The sequence below is a fragment of the Empidonax traillii genome, unplaced genomic scaffold (genome assembly GCF_003031625.1).
Source record: "Empidonax traillii isolate 1590-97213 ecotype Southwest subspecies unplaced genomic scaffold, ASM303162v1 scaffold527:size1067160, whole genome shotgun sequence".
NCBI classification, from domain to species: Eukaryota; Metazoa; Chordata; class Aves; order Passeriformes; family Tyrannidae; genus Empidonax; species Empidonax traillii.
The window spans coordinates 475,578-493,012 of NW_020955720.1; the positions used below are offsets into that span (position 1 = coordinate 475,578).

The 17,435-nt window shown below is 45.0% G+C and overlaps 1 protein-coding gene across 2 annotated transcripts; it reads left to right on the top strand.

The window, feature by feature from the left end:
• Window positions 1–6,915: 6,915 nt before the first annotated feature.
• CX3CR1 (C-X3-C motif chemokine receptor 1) lies at window positions 6,916–17,435 on the top strand. 2 transcript variants are annotated; one of them, XM_027897065.1, is made up of 2 exons: window positions 6,916–7,162; window positions 15,826–17,435. In XM_027897065.1, exon 2 carries the CDS (start codon window positions 15,840–15,842, stop codon window positions 16,899–16,901), a length of 1,062 nt encoding a protein of 353 aa, XP_027752866.1. In that variant the 5' UTR covers window positions 6,916–7,162; window positions 15,826–15,839; the 3' UTR covers window positions 16,902–17,435. The 2 variants fall into 2 exon arrangements, with proteins under 2 accessions (XP_027752866.1, XP_027752865.1); XM_027897064.1 differs by lacking the exon at window positions 6,916–7,162 and adding an exon at window positions 8,439–8,479.

The following is a 17,435-nucleotide window of genomic DNA, read 5'->3' on the forward strand; positions in this document are numbered from 1 at the left end:
GTCTTTCCAAGAGCGGGGAGCACAAGAAGCTGAGGATAGACCAGACCATCCTACATAGCCCTAGTGCCTGTTTACCTACTGTGTAAGAAGTACCCAACACAGTTGTTATATTGGTCCTGCTCATATCTGCTACTTACTTCCACATCTGGATCTTGCTTTTTCTTTTTGCTGAGATGATGCAGGTTAAAGAGGATTCAGGATGATGTTGGCACATCAAATAGTCAGATATAGTCTTGTTCTTAAAACAGAGACCAGCATAACTGTTACCCATAATCAAGCTTAAACCTAAAATACACACTGGTTTTCTTTTGATTAATTGGTGTTACTAGCACAGAGGGTCCCTTCTACAGATGGTCTCTGTTTCGAAGGATGGAGTCTTTGTCTGATGCCACCACCCATGATTCTCTGCATGTCGGGATGGAAAGGCCTTTACAGGCTGAAGGCAGTGGCATCAGGGGGCTCATCTTGCGTGATGGTCACTTAACACGCTGTGCAAACCTGTGATGCAGTTATAGAGAACAAAAGGGTGTGTTTAGGGACCATGCTGTTGAACTAGACCAACAAAAAGTGGGATGCATGAGGACATGTTAGTTTATGGTGTTGCTAGATCCCTCAGAAAATAGTGTGAAGTGGGACCTAGCAGTTTGTTCCTCAGCTCTGAGCTGCAGGACTGCCACTTTTAGCACAGGGAATGATAGTCTTTGCATCTTGTTCCAAAACAGCATCCTGGAGTAAGAAACTAGTCCATATCTGTCCTTTTCTGGCATTATACTGAAGCCTCCTTCCCAAGGCAACATGGAGACAACACTAATTAAATCCTTGGCAGAATTTCTGGCTTTCAAGTCACATGTTCAGGCCACTGCATGCAGTCTACAGATGAGGATGGGAGCTTTGACTTGATCCTTTCTGGAGGAGTCCTCCCACCCAGCAGCACAACTCTGCCTCTTTCTGCTGTGATACCATCCAGCTACACCTGGAGGACAGAAGCAGTCAAAACTTTAACAAGGGAAAAAAGAAAGGTTAATGAAGGGTATCTGTGTCCCATGCTTCTTTTAGCTGAAAGATACTCCTGTGCCTGGATGGGCCTGCATTAGCATGCATAAAACTCCCCAAAGCCCTCTTAGTTGTGTCATGTTCAGGATAATCCTGTTTTATTTTCTGCCTCCTGAAAACACTGATTATATATACACCAGTATATATATATATATATATATGCATATTATATATGTGTTCCAGTTATGAAGCACCATGGAAATTAATAATTGTGCCAAAAGAGGATTGAGAAAGGACCATGACAGAAAAAAAATAAAGATGACTTTAGGTATTCTCTCCAGATGTAAAAATAGTTTGGGAAATTGAAAGGTAATTATAACCTTAATCTGAATATGTCATATTTAACTGTGATGTGTGGGCTGACGTGCATTTTTGATTAATACACCTTAAAGGTTAATGTCCCTTAAAGGCAGTAAATAATGCTGGGCAAAGCAAAGCTGCTGCTGTCCTACGTCAGTTTTGACACACAGCCTCTGAGCAGTGTGCTCTTCTGTCTGTGCACTTCTAGATAAATCCGTGTTTCTGCTGCCTCAGCTGACAGGCCAAAATGTACAGAGACCTGTCACAGAAATCCCCACCTCAGAAGAGCAGTAGCGTGATTTGGGTTTCCTCAGCCACTGCTGACGAGTGCGTCTGCTGGGACCCAACTCCGCTCTTGTCTCGTGGCCGCTGTGCTTTCCAGAAGCCAGTGCAGCCAGTGCAATGCTGGGTCAGCAGCTGGGGCACACTTACCATGCAGAATGAGCTTTATGCAAACAGCAATGTCTGCTGTGTTACTCCAGTAAACACCGTTGTTCCTCGCCATACTCCAGTATCCAGGCAGGCTTCCCGGTAACATTAATGAGCGTGCAACACGTGCGCGTGCCTCTGCATCAGCAAGACAATTATCCTTTTATTCACTTGGCACCCTTGGAGAATGCTGAGTCTCTGTAATCCTCCTCATGCTTGAGTTTAGAGAAGGTGTGAATGCATGTGCAGCATGTGAGGATGAGTACAGTGATGGACAGAAAGGAAGGACACATCCGTGACTGAACACAGACCGCCAGGACACTGCAAAAGTATTGACTGTCTCTTGTGTTCGACTCAGCACAAGCCTTGACTGCAGCACTCAGCAAGGTAAAGAGACCTATGTGTCAAGAAATGTTTGGAAACCAGTTGTCAGAGGGCAATGCCTTTCCTACACAACAAGGAGTGAAGGAAATGGGTTTTGTTCCCTAATGCTCAGACTGGGCTGAGAGCAAAGAGCAACGCTGGATTGTTTCCTTCAATCTTTTGTCCATGCTCACCGAAAGGCAGGCAACATTTCCACTCCCCTCACTCACCATGTCTGCTTCTCTGTCTCTGTACCCACACACCTCTTGCACCATCCCCACTCATCTTGGTGTCCCCAACACCACCCTGCCCCAATGTGTGCACAGAGAGAGGGGTGGTGCTGGTGCAAATGTACCCAAGAGTTTCAGCTCTCATAAGCAGCGCAGGGAAGGGGAGAGAGGACAGAAAGCAGGGAAGGGGAGAGAGGACAGAAAGCAGGGAAGGAGGGAGAAAAGGCATTTCTTTATTTATCATTTTGAACAGCAGACATTCCTCTTGCCTGGGTGAGCCCAGGAGGAAATGGATGTGATTGCCCCATCAATGGCTTCTTCCCCTCTTTCTTGGATCTTACTGTTTTTGTTGGAGCCAACCTCAAAAGCAGCACAGCCTCAGTGATGCGCTCTGAGTGATTGGTGCAACTGAGGTGCACACTGAAACAGGTGGATCCAAGAAGATGGTGTGCACATCACCCATCCCAAGGGAGGAGGACACCTCCCCAGGAGACATGAATAGGCCTCTGCCACCTCTCCAGGGTAGGAGAGCACCACCTTTCTGTGAAAGCTGTAGTCAAACAAACAGCTCAGGAATACAGATGTGGTCACCAAGGCACGAGTGAGCCTAAGCACTAAACTGTTCCAGTGCTCTTATCCCTTCCGTGTCATTTCTAATGGGGGAATAAATGTTTCTCTTAACTTTTAATGTCTTTCTGGAACACACCCCTACTGTTTGTAGAAGGTGTGCAAACCGTCAGCTTTCTATGGCTCTTCTTTTCAGCAGCCCTTGGGCTGAAACATTTTCATCCCATCTCTTTTCCTCTCTCTGGGTAATTTTTTTCTCCCTGTGCTTTTAGTGAAGAATAAATGTGTCTCCCATTGGTGTCTGGAAAGGTAACAGAGTTCCATTATCTCCTTGCATCTCTCCAGAACAGTGACATGAAGAGATGAGGCTCTCCCTCTGCTATGTTTTCTCTCAGAAGTGAGGCACAGAAGTGTTTTCCATGAAGGGCTGGTATGTGTAGGAGCAGCTGGTGCCCACAGCTACTCCAAAAGCTGCCAGCTGCGCTCTGCTACAGGACAGCGTGGGAGGAACAGGATGCTCTGTGGCAGGGATGCACCTCCACAAGAGTTTTGGAGAAATTAAGAGAAAAAATGTCCAGCAGGGTTCAGTGTAGTCACAGCTATGGTACATGTTGAGTTGCTGAGCCATGCAGGGCAGGGCAGCTCTGCATCACAGAGCTCCGGTGGGACTCGGGGCTCCATCCTGGATAGACAGAGCAGTTACTCCCAGGATGTTACGATGTCCATCAGCCCTGCAGAAGGGACTCCAATTAAACTCTTGAGAGACAAGAGAGTCCCTTTTTGTAGAAAACCACCACCATCAGGCTTTTCCACATGGCAGTGAAAGCAGAGTGAGCTATGGAGAACAGCATTTTGATCCTTTAGGCCAGACATTTCTTTACCAAGTGCTTTAGTCCACAGATCTTGAACTTGCCAGTACTGCTGTGCAAACCCCTGCCTCCCCAAGCTGACCTGGCAGCCTGGCCACAGAGCAGGAGGAGACACCACTCACGTGGAAGTACCGCTGGTCTCCCCAGGTGTTGAGAGAAATGAGTTTTCAAATTCAGAAGGCAACTCGGAGGGACATGGCATAAAAAGGGGGGTTGCCCCTCTTTACCCGCTGTGTCCCTGCACAGCATATCCTTTGATTTCTTCACATCCAGTCTTGTTTTTTTTTCTCTAAAACTATTGTGTGCTTCACAGTTGGGAAGACAGAACACTCTACCTACCTCTTACTAGGAAAAGTCTCTCTGTTTACAAGGGATGCAATATGTGTTTTGTTTCAGCTTGAATAAACAAAAGATGCTTTTCTCCATCCATGTACGGACCAGAATGAAAGTCTTTTCAGCAGCTTCCTTAGACTTTCTTATTCCTGAGCTGTGAGGGTGAACAGAGGTTGAAGATGGAGAGCACAAATATTTGTTGATGTGGCAGTTGTCTTTCAGGTGGTGTTGATTTCATACCTGTCTTTGTTGCGCTACAAGTGCACACCATGATAATGAGCATGATAATGTTATCACTCACAACAGAATACAACAGAAAGCCTTTTCTGTCTCCTGGGAAGACCTGCTGAGGATGTCTTGAGTCAGCCTGACTTGGTTTCTCTTTCGTTGAAGTCCTCCAGATAAAGATTGTTTGGGTATTCCTTTCGGCAAACCTCATTTCTTCTTGAGGGTAACAGCAAGCTCTGTGTTCAGTTCCAGTTAAACTGGGCAGCACAGGAGGAAAGGGGTTGATGAATGCCTTCAGGGATACCCTGTTGTTAGGTGCTTGTTAGCAGTGGCTGGGGACAGCCTCTCCTGCTGTTACATATGGGAAGTCCTGACCCTTATTCACAAGGTTTTTGCCTGCGAAGAGCAACACCAGGGGTACTGTGCTGAGTTGGCAAACGAGGAGCCGGTGCCCAGCAGGATGAGTGTCTGTCTGGGTTCTGTAAACTCACATTTTACAGGTCATCAGCAAACCAGCTTGGCATGTGCAGGTCCCCAGTGGGGAAGCTCCTACTGGAAAATCTGTACAATTTTTTATAGGGAGGGAAGTGGGGGCTGGGGGAGACACACCCTTTCGCCATCCCCACGAGGACATGAGAGAAAGGTTTAGATTTTGGTGTCCTCTAAAGCACAGCACATCTGCAGGGCCCCCTGAAAGCAGGGCAGTGATCATATCAGACTATCACTGGCATCGGGGAAGCCTTCGTTCATCTTTCTGAATCTTACGGTTCTCACACAATGAGAACATTTCCTTAGTACCATCTCTCAGAAAGTATCTTTCTGAAAGTTGAAAGTTTGTAATTTTGGCAGTCATAGATCCCACTTTCAGTGTTTGGGGAGTAACCACCCATTAGTTTTTTGATGTTGTCCTGAAAACAGTGCAGAGTTCTTTACTTTTATTTTTAAAGAATGGATAGGATGGAGCTGCTGGCACTTGTCAGAGGAAAAGGTGAGTTTTGCAAATCTGCTGCTCTGGCCCTTTAGAATTCCCTAACCTTTAAACTTTATTTTCAGCAGTGTATCTTTGCTTTTCCTGGCCAATACCTATCCAGGAATCTGCTCCCTGATTATTTCAATGGGTGCTTGTCCTGGTGCACCTGGCTCACATCACTTGCATAATTTGACAGATATGGTAGGCTCACCCTTTGGCCATTGCTGTGTAGCTGCTGGGGATGTAACAAGATAAAGCATAACATAATGAAAAAAAGCCATGTAATTGGCAAAAATACCAGAAAACTAAACTCATACTAGAGTATTTGCCTGGCAACTTTAATTAACGAGCAACAGCTCAGACAACCTGGAAGATGCTTTCCACCCCAAAATCCAACCCAGCTCAGCCTGCCTGAAGGCAGCACAACTCTGCCTTTGGGTAAAAGGCATTTTAACCTCCCTTGACATTTGAGGCAGGGGCAGGACCTGAGGTTTTTTCCAGGACTGCATTCCTGTGTGTGCTTGAGGACTTTGCTATTGCTACAGCCCCCAACCAGACACTGTGTCTCTGTTTCTCATAACGCACCCCAGTGCACAGCCTCCTGCCTGGTTTCACCCCAGATGAACAGCTTTTTGTGCCCCAGCGGTGCCTGCCAATGTGCTCTGCAGCATCCCAATTGTGGTGCACTCGTAATGCAACCCTGAGCACGATGCTCCAGAAGACTCCTTAATTAATGGACATCCCAATGCTTTAGACCTTCAGACTCTGCTGGTCCTGGGCCACAGAGAAACTTCACGCTTAAAATCTTGCCTACAGGCAAAGAGGAGCCACAATAATATATGTATACGTAAAGCTAAGAATTTTTTGTTAGTTTAATGGCAATCTCAGTGCTCCAACTGTTACTAGTTTAGATCTGCTGGTTGCTGAGCAACAAGCACACTATCGCAGTTTAAGCTTTTTTTGCACACACATAGTTTCTATCCACTTTCCCATCCCCTGCTCCTTTGGGTCCTAAAGCTGTTGGTTTCACCGGTAGTGCTAGAGCGAGCTGTCAGCATTTCCAGTCCTTCCCCGAGGTGAATGCAATGTTCATCCTAATTTTTCTTCTGCTTCTTTCTAGATCTGGTTTGGATTGTTTTTATGTTTTCTAACATTTTTCTATACCTTCCCCTGTCTTCACTGGTCTATACACGCATAATGTGGTGCCCATTATGTATGTTAGACACTATTTTTGTTCTACCTGTTACCACTAAACCCAGTTTTGCCATCTCCAGGTCTGCATTTTTTTAACTGACCGTCAGTGAGTGCTGTACAGCTGTGGGGCTCCCCAGTGCCAGCCCGTGCCCCATCTTTTACCGTCGCATACCTGCACTCCTCTGTGCTGCATCCTGTGTCCCCACTGCTCAAGGCCCCTGCTATTGTCCCAAACTTGTGTTTCTATACACTCTACAATTGTGTCTGACTCAAAAACATCTTTCTGCACAGGACAGGGGGAACCAAGGGGGTGAGAGCTTTGACACTCTAAGTATGAAGCACCTTGGGCATTTCTGTCTTCTGTGCAAGTCCTGTCCTCTGTAAGCACTTCTGTCCCTCTGAGTGACCACATCCTACTTTGCAATTTCACAGGGAGCCAGCAGGACCCGAGCAGAGCGCATTAATACTTTCTCAGCTCAACCTCAGCACAGCCCAGGAAGCTGCCCTGCCAAAGTTCACATGTTTCATAGGGTAGGCACCAGCATTAGAGAAGAGGAAATATACATTTAAACCCAAGCAGCTCAGCTTGAAGGAAACATTGATTTTCAATGCAGCTGTGAGTTAAGGTAAGAGACAATTGTATTTTACCTATAATTTGACAAAGCGGGATTGAGACGAAATGGTGTCGCATGAACTCAAAGGAAAGTCTTTACTGCTTAGTGTTTGGAATCTAAATGATATTTAACCTGGGTAAAGATCATGTGGGTAATGTTTACAAATTGTGAAAGTAGAGAGGGGAACACTTTTATTAACCAAAGTGAACCAGGACAGAGAAATTTTACTTGGTCAACTAATTATTTGTGGCGTCTTGTGTAAGAGAAATATTCACCCTGGATAGAAATCATCAAGGTCAACAAAATGCTGATAGATGACTAGTGTGCAACATTAGTCCAGAAGAACAGACCAAGAAGACTCAGCCCTTCTACTTCATTAGGTGTTTTTTGTTAGATGTCTGCAGGGATTTCACAACTCCGCTGCAATGCTTATTTCTAGTTTTAGTCAGTGAACCAACATCCCAAACAACACTGAACTGAAAGACGGCCCAAAGCAGAAAATCTGGTAGAGTCAATAGAAAGTGTCTGTTGCAGACATACCAGCAAGAAGGCAACAGAAATTCAAATAATTTAAAAACCCACCTTTCTGAATGACACATTACTTATTTTCTCTGTGACTCAGCTTTCCACAGGAAGGATGTTGCACAAAGATGTCTGCTGGTTTGGGTGAGACATTTGGGTAATACAGTGGTGGCAACCTGTTAGCTACTTGTGTGATGTAAACACAGATCCAAAACAGTGGTTCCCAAAATCTGGTCTGTTTGGGCCAAACCCTGTGTGGAGGCAGCACAGCCAGAGGCAGTGATTAGAGTGACAGGATGAAAGACAGCAACTGCAGTGAATTACAAGGGTTTGGGAAGCACAGAAAAAGTGCAAAAGGGAGAGGGCTAAAGTTCGACAAAGGGCAACGCATAATAAATTGAGAGTAAATCCCACAGTAAATGTGATCTTCCCGAGAAGGGGCTGGCAGCTCCAGAACTTAAATCTCATCCATACACAGTCAAGAAGGGATAATGTGCGCTGCTCTCTAAAACAATGGAGAAGAGGATTTAAGAGATCTCCCATTTCTAGAGAGCCTTCAAGGATGCTGAAGCAATGTGATGTTATTAATTGCAAAAAGTGGGGTGGGGGGCAGGAAGTAAATAGACACCACAATAAAGACAGCAAGAGGATGGAGCAAACGGTAACCAAAACCAAGTACAAACAGTGCTCATAGCTACAAAAAAAAAAATCATCTGTTTTCACAGATTTTTACAGAACATACAAAAGAAATTTGAATGCTGCTTAAGAAAGGAAGGCTTGGGATAAAGAAATACTGAGGAAGAGGAGGTAAGAGAAAACACTGGCAAAGTGATCAACTGTAAATATAAAAAAAAGATACAGAGTGTCATGAGCAACTGTGCAAGCAGAAAGGGCAATTAGGGGAATTAATAGGCTAGATGAAACACCTGTAAAATAAATTTTCCATGACAATCCTGATCCTGGCAGTCACCATCCAGTCAGATGACAACCCCAAACACCCAGTCCCCATGGGCAGCTCTTGGGAGGGCAGCTAGTCCCTCCTCAGCTCTGCCACCACATTCCCAGCTCTGCCACCACATTCCCAGCATCTCAGTAAAAGTGCTGCCCAGGACAAAAATAAATACCGCTCTGCAACAATTCTCACACCATTTACCTAACTTCCCATTCTCCAGCCAGTTCATGGGAACAGGACACGGCCTGGAAACCATCTCAGGCTGCACAGGCTTTGAAGAGGACCCTTAGTTCTGGTCATAAAATCAAGACCACAAAATCATGACCCTGAGACTCACAGAGGAAAATTTCAGAACCACTTCAGTGATTTTTGAACCTCAGTTTTAAGACCCAGGGGAGATGCAGGAGTCTAAATCATACTGCCAGGTCATCTTTCCTAAACGCATAAGTAATTTCTGAAACAAGTATTTAAAGCTCTGACTTCCTTAGGGCCAGATTGCTAAAGGTGCTTTGACCAATGCCTTATGGGATTTTTCAGAAGCTCCCCAGTGCTTATTTCTCATTCAGAAGAATGATTTGAATCAGTGATGGCACCCCAGGAAAATGCCTTGATATGACTCTGTGCAGCTTCACTTGCTCAAGGGACTTGATCATGCCCCAAAACTTGAACCTATTGTTCCCTGTTCCACTAAGTGTGCTGGCACCAAGGCTCCTGCATGTCCACCCCGTCAGCCTCAGAGTGGCTTCGTCCTCCCCAGAGCCAAGGGGAGGAGCTGAAACCACTGACAGCTTCAACTTTTGCTATAAATACACCAGTAACCACAGGGGTGAGCTGCCAGGGGTTTGCAGGGTTTGGCATGGCCCCACCACTCCTGTGGGGTAGCTGTTCCTTCTGGATGGCTCACGGCAAGTCTTCCTGGCAGGACGACAAAACCAACAAGTGTAGGGACGTTGCTGGGGCCAGGATGCACCCAGGGCACCCGGGTTCAGTCCCCTGAGCCTGCTTTGCTCCGATGGAAGCACAGCCAGCCTGAGTGAGGCCACTGGCCCAGCCAGCTGGGCCATGAACTGATGAAGCAATAGCAAGATCTCATTGAAACTAGTATCTCTGTGGTTGCTCTGAAAGATAGGTGGTGAAGACCTTGCCACCTGAAAAGATGGCATTTTTAAAATCTCTTTGACCTAAAGGACCAATATTCAGCCTTATATTTAACTTAATCAGCAGTGGTCTAATCAGCTTCCATTTCTGGGTCATTTACTTAAGACACCTTAAATGCCCTAATTTTTTGAAAGCCTTTGCATCATGTTTCTGCACCTTCAACTTCACCTTAAATTGGAAAATCCAGTAACAAAGCAGCCCAGATCACTACTTGCTTCTAAATAACTCATCCTTGAAGTCTTGGGAGGAGCTTCTATAAATTAAATCACCTAAATTGATAAGCAATTATTAGGTTTGCAGAACTCTGACGGGCCACAGAAATTGTCCAGCTGATCTGAGAATGAATAATAGAAGAAAGAAGAAACACCAAAGAAAGGAAATTCCTCACCCTAAAGTCATCAGGGAAGAACTGGGGGGAGCAGGGAGCAAGGACACATCTGGAATTACACCACACTCAGAAGTTTTTGAGGAATGATAAAAGAACTGGTTAGGAGGGAAAACACTCAGAATTTAACAGCGGCAGTACACACTGGCTGTTTGATAACAACATCCCTAAACTGTGCTGCTTTTTTTCCACAGCCATCATATAGCCTCACTGCTAACCCACCCCCAACAGCTGCTCCGTGCTTTTCACAGGAGCCCACTTCCTTCCAGGGGGTCCCATGCCGGGATTTGGGCTAGCTAATGCAGTTGAAGTACCTGGGGAGAGGACAGTTTGGCTTTTTCAGTCATTTATTACCAAAAGAGAGTCACAGTTGTTAAGAGAAGTGTGCCCCAATATGGTCTGCCTCCCTGCCTATCAGGGACTGTAGGGTTTTATCCAGCACCCTCCTGGCTGAGCTCCACTATGTCTGGCCTAAACCTGGCTCCCAGACCAATATCTTCTCTTGACATGGAGACCCTCAGATATGCAAGTCCTTTTCCTACCTGAAGGCTCTTCAGTCATCAGCCTTTCAATGTTAAAAATGTGTATCTTATTCCTATCTTCCATGTTTCTGGTTTGAATTTCCATGCATCACTTTAAGGCATGGCTAATCCCACTAGAATAATTAACAAGATTATTAACACAAGCAAAGGTGAAATCAAGTGTTAACAAATTACGCCTCCACCCCCAGTTCCTTCCCATTTAGTGGCTCTTTAAACACCTGAGGGTTGCATCAGCTTTTCCTGCAGTCAAGTTTCCTTGAGAACTGCCCCCACTTTTGAGACATGGCCCACATTGTTTAACTCCCAAGCATGTCACTTTGGCTAGATTAGAGATAAAGTGAATCATCTGAGGAGCCCCAGATTACTCAGATTGTTGGAATCACTGTCCAATTCTCTAACTCTTTTATCACGCCCTCCCCTCCCCGCTAGCTCTGATTCCTGATCTACTATCTAACCAATGATGAAAATACTCAGCAGTTTTTGGCTTTCAACTTGCTATTTCCACAAACATTTTACTAAGCAATTTTCCTAGTTCAGTGAGGCTTTCTCCATGGATGTCTATCTTTGGAGATCTGATGGCTAACCAGTCCAAATCCCATTGCAATGCTTTCTTGGACTTGTGTTACTTTGAGCTGGAGACATGTGTCAACTGCATAAGCATACAGTCCAAGTCAGAGCTCAAACTCTCCCACACAGTCACCTTTACCAACCTTGCAGTGTCATCAGATATCCAAAAGTTCCTTTTCTATAAAGCCACACAGACTGGCCTTGGCTGCACTCCCCCTCTTAACTGTTTAAATTTCATTTTGCCAGGTTAAAGACTACACTAGCCATTTCACCTTGCTTTCTGCTTTTGGAGGCCAGTATTGTGTCAGCTGCTTTAAGCACCCATAGAGGTTCAACAGGGAGAACATCTCCCCACTTCAGGACTGAACAAATGTCTGAAATTTAAGAGTTAAAGTAACTGCAAATGCTGGGCTGGGCTTGCTTTTGACCCTGGCTGTCTAACATGACCCCAAGCAACTCTAGAAACCATCTCCTATGAATTGAGTGACCTTTCTCTGAATGATAAACTAAGTGAATTATAGGAACCAGTTGGGCGTAGAAAAAGAAACTGGGCCCCATCTCTGGCTAATGTGTTGCCCATAAGTCTAAGTTTTGGGTTGTGTATCATCTAAACCATGCTTAGAGGTGTCCATGGCAGTCTGGTGATTGCGTGGTAGCTGCTTGGCACCAGGCTGGTTAAGAGTTTCACTCAGAGTGTTATTAAGATTTGCATCTCTCCAGATAGTTTCCACCCAGTTCTGGGTATTTCCCTTAAATCTCTTTCTTTTATGTGTTAGAAGTGCCACCATAGCTACAAGATTTCATTTTAAGGTACCTGAGGTTATCCCTATGGTCTTACTGAGAATCATCAGCTGGCAAGAAGCAGACAAGTGCAGTTGCAAATGCAAAAAAGCAATGGCATTTATATTTGGGTAGAGGGATGGCAGCTCAGATCTAAGGGTGAGAAAGGGATACGCACCCATAGCGTTTGACAGGGGTTCCCACAAAGCCTACAGTTTCCCAGGGCCAGCTGAATCATCAGCCCGTTCAGCGTGCACTGAAAACATGCTTTGCCTTCATAAGAAAAGCATGTAAGTGAACCTCACTCAGAAATGCTGACTGAGGTGTGAAAATCTTTCTGACTTTTAAATACTTTTATTTGCCTATTGTGCAAATCTGAAGCTTGACTCTCTGGCAGAGGTCTGGATTTGGTTATTTTTTTAACTTCTTTTAATTTAATGACTGGAGAGGCATCATGGAGAGGCAAGTGCTTGTAGAGCCCCTCTTCGTGGCACTTGGCTGGAGTGCCAGGGGTGACAACTGGAAAGACCAGATGTATAAACAGGATTTGGATCTTGTGCCCGCAGCCTGATGCCAGTGCTGTTTGAAGGTTGAAAGGCAACTTCTGTTCCTTAGAGGAGTTTGTGGATCTCTCACAATTTCACTTCCCTGTGTATTACTTAGAGCGCATATGGTTGTTGGGAATAGCTGGGTTGAGAAACAGGGGTATTGGTCTTGCAGACTATGGTCTTTGAGATAGCTATAAACGTGATTAAGAGCAGAAGTGTTTGTGGAGAGTAGGGTGTAAAGCCTCTGGGGAAATCTGGAGACAGAGCAAAGTGGTTGAGCAGTTCCATGAGAAGCAGAAGTGAATCTACTATTTCCTGTACTCAGCAAGGGAAAAAGTCTGGTGGAGGAACCTCACAGCCCTGTGGTCCTCCTGTGCCCTCTATGCTTTTTAATTCATTTATTGTAAGCATAAGAGAGAAAACTGGCCAGGATTTTGTCCTGCACCTCTTGTAAATGTTCTCCAGTGAGGAAGGTGGCCATTCCAGCACCCAGCTTTCTCTCCAGGCAATGTCAGTCAGCTCAGCCTGTGCAGAAGTCTGCTAGACCTGAGGGCTAACCTGTGGAGCTGCATTTCCTTACATGTGTGAAATCCTCTTTGTCCAGTAGAGCACAGCAACTATTATGGACGCATATGGAAACTCTCCAGAGCAACAAGCTGCTTTTCTAGATATGAATTGAGAGAGCAAGCATGTGAAAAACCAGCACAGCTAGAGGTTCTCAGAGAGGAGAGCAGACCAGCGTGCACTGCCTCTCTCCCAGATCAGGGATTTCACACAGCACACTGTAGGCAAGCACCACTGATCAGCCTTCTCTGGGTGCTGGCACAGTTAGCAGAGATGCTAATGGGGTATGAGCACATATCAATCAGTTTTTAACTCTGTGCACAATGAGACTTTTCACTGTGACACCGGGAAAGATATGTCTGAAACAGAAGCTTACACAGCAGAGAAGAAGCTGGGAAACTTTGCAGAAACATCATGACCTCCGTCTGGCTTTGTTGCAGAATCATGAGGTTAGGACAGGACTTCTGGAGGTCTCTTGTCCAAACCCATGCTCAGAGCAGAGCCAGCTGAGTTTCAAGTATCCCCAGCAATCAGATCCCACAACCTCCCTGCAGCCCTGGAGTCCTGGTGTTTGACCACCATCACAGCAAAAAACTTCTTCCATACATTGAGTAGCAATGTCCCGTGGCTACTGCTTCTTATTGCCCTGAGGAAGGTTGTCTGCTTCACCTTTACACCTTCTCGCTAGATCCCACTTGAGATGTCTCTTCCTGAGGCTGATCAACCCCAGTTCTCAGTGTCTTCTCACAGAACAAGTGCTCCAGCCCCAGTCATTTTGGTAGCCCTCAGCTACCACATGCCACTGCATCGGTGAACAATCAGCTGTGGAGCACAGCAGCTCACAGAGTAAGACAGAGGCTCTGGTGCTTGTGCAGATGGGTGCAAAGGAGCTGGGTGGGTAAACAGTGACTCATGTTTGGCACGAGAGACTTGGTGTACCCTGGCACCTATTTGTATCTTAGAGGCACCTGCTGCATATATTTAGTCTCAGAAGACAGAAATTAGAATGGGACGGCAGAAAATGATGGGTTATTGAGATTACATATGAAGTCTCCTGCTCATATCTGTATCCTTCAACAGGGCAAATAAAGAGATGACAGCATATCTATAGGCAACTCTAGTTGCTTATCTCACCAGCAGAAAATAAGTATCTTCTTTGCAGTTGCTGTCTGCTTCTACCCCAGCACCTAAACATTTCTTATTTGTATCCCTTTAATTCTGGTGTTGTCAGAGACCTCATCTCCAAAAGCTGAAGAACTGAACTAGGCTGCAAGCATGGGCTGGATAGACACAACTTTCAGTTCAAGGGGAAAGACACTGTAGGACCTGCACAGCCCATGGGTGTGCCTGCCTGTTGCAAACAGCTTTCCCCATGCTGTGCCCATGCCCCAAAGCCCAGTGCTGAGACAGCCCTTCTTCTAGCCCACTTTTCCTGTGCAAAACCACAAAGATTGTTTTTTAGTGACTATGGGCACTTCTCATTTAAATGTTTCAGAGACGATTAGGCTTTGAACTTTCAGAATAAGAAGATACATTAAAACAGAGAGCCTGCATTTTCAACTAGCACAATAAAACCCCTCTTTGAGATATTACTACAAAATAAGAGGCCAAAACTTCATGGCCAACAACACAAATGGCACTCTGGCAATGAGGTAGTGGGAGAAGATGTTGGTATGGTCATGGTAGCCACTCACGAGGAAGATCGTTGCAGTTACAAGGAAACTTCTTGGACAAAGGACTATCTCACACACCAGGACATCTTTATTTCATACTTAGTCTTGCAAGACTTATTTTAAACGGAGGGTATAAAAGCTATTGCTATCGGTGAAACGTGGACGTGTAGGCTGGGATTTTAACTAGCTAATTATTAATTAGCTCTAAGTGTCAGGAGCGGGAGTAGTTATACACCATCAGTGTCTACTGCTGAGTAATACGTCTGTGCTCTCTTGGGAAAAGAACTTCCCCCAGTGCGATCAGCAGAGTCTGGAAAGCAGCCTGGCTTGTCCTAAAGCAGATTTGGCCTGACCTGCATTAGATCAGATACACTGCTCTTTGTTGGCTGTATTGACTACATGTCCCACTAACAGGAGATGTAAACATCTATAATAAAGACAGGCTATGGTCACTGAACTGAGTCCCTTCTTTACAGTCAGGGGGGGGTTCCTGTAAGGAGTTGGCAACACAGTGACCAAGGGGTAGTTATTAGTTGCAGTTTGGTTATCACTTGCCTTTCTGTCTCAGCTTTAATAGGCTGGTTTGGCCGTGTTATCTCCCAGGGCTTCTGCACAGTGTATAACATTTCCTGCCGAGCACTGCCCAACAGACTGGCAGAGCCTGCACTTCTCACAGTGCTGCAATGCACCACCTCCCTTAGTCAGATCTTGGTTTGCTGCTGGCTTATGCGACAGCCCTTGAAATTCTCATTTAGTTTTTCGTGTCCTAAAGAGTTAATTTTCAGTGAAGTACATGTAACAGCAGAATCTGGGCTTTTGTTAGTAACTACCATCACCTCCACAGTAATACAACTATCACTAAGCCAAATAGTGACAAAATCCCTAAGTGTGTTTGTTGATACAGCCTCTCAATATTTTACCACAGCAGATACTGGGGGACTCACTCTAACGTTATTTTCTTCACTCTTCCCATTTTGCCTCCAGCCAGCAAATTCAGCATGACGGACGCATACGCAGAAACGACAGCTGAGTACACTTACGATGAACACGCTTTGTCCTGCAATAAGACTGACATCCAAGAATTTGGGAAAATATTTCTGCCGATATTTTACGTTGCGGTGTTTGCTCTTGGCCTCACAGGGAATCTAATGGTGTTTTTTGCCATTGTGAAAGGCAGTAAAAAAAGCATCACTGACATCTATCTCCTGAACTTGGCTATTTCAGACCTTCTCTTTGTGATCTCTCTCCCATTCTGGGCTTCCAACACAGTGCGTGGATGGACTCTTGGGACTATTTCATGTACAGCTGTTTCCTCGCTGTATTACATCGGTTTCTTTGGGGGCATGTTCTTTATTACTGTTATCAGTGTCGACAGGTACTTGGCCATTGTTCGAGCAACATATTCTCTGAAATCCAGAACAATAAGACAGGGCTTTCTTGTAACCTGTGGAGTGTGGGCAATAGCAGTTTTAGTGTCAGTGCCACATTTTGTGTTCTCCCAGCTGGTAGAAAATGACTGCATTGCTGTCTTCCCACAGAAGCTGGAGAACATCTGGCCAGTGTTCTGCAATATGGAGCTGAACACCATTGGCTTTTTCATCCCAGTCTGCATCATATGCTATTGCTATTGTGGGATCATCAAAACCCTGATGTCCTGCAAAAATCAGAAAAAAGCACGAGCCATAAAACTGATCTTGGTTGTGGTGGTTGTGTTTCTACTGTTTTGGTCTCCCTACAATGTACTGATTTTTCTAGAAACTTTAAAGCAGTATGAGTTGTTCACAAGTTGCAACCAAATTAAATCACTGGACTACGCAATGCACCTGACTGAAACCATTGCATTCAGTCATTGTTGTCTCAATCCTCTTATCTATGCCTTTGCTGGGGAAAAATTCAGGAAATACCTTCATCAAGTCTGCTTGAAGTATTGTCCATTCCTGTGTTTCTGTGGCCCCTGCAGTAACTACCAGGTCACCCATTCAGTTAGTTATGCAGAAAGTGTTGTGAACAGCAACATAACTCTGAATACCAGCGATCAGGATGGCTCTGTCTTTGTCTAAAAGCTCTGGGAAGGAGAAATGTCTGTATATGTGTCTTCTGCAGGGCTAGCAAGCGCTGAGGAATTGCCATTACCCACATGAACAGACTTGACTGCTGCCCTGAATTACTGACATGCCTCTTGTTAAGCATTAAATATTCTAAAACAGTAAAGATTCTAAAAACAAAAGCAGTACAGTATGTCCGTGATAAACATGGAATGGAATCAAGAGAAAGGAAGGGGGAAGTAGAAACAAAAAGAGTGCTCTGTGCTTACAAAAGGAGATGGAGAAGAATTTAAGGGTAAGGAAACTTTTTTTAAAGAGTTTCATCATGGAAATATACCTGTGTCAGTGTATGTATGTGTGATACTAATGTACACAGACCTGAACTCTTTTTTTTAAGGGAAGAGAGATCCCTTTAATGACTAGTAGCTGACCGTTAGGAGAATATTCTTTATAGTAAAGGGGTATATTTTTCTGATATCTATATGGAAGTAAACTGGGGAATACTGAATGTAACAAATGTTTTTACCTGTGCTTTCATCCCTAATAAAA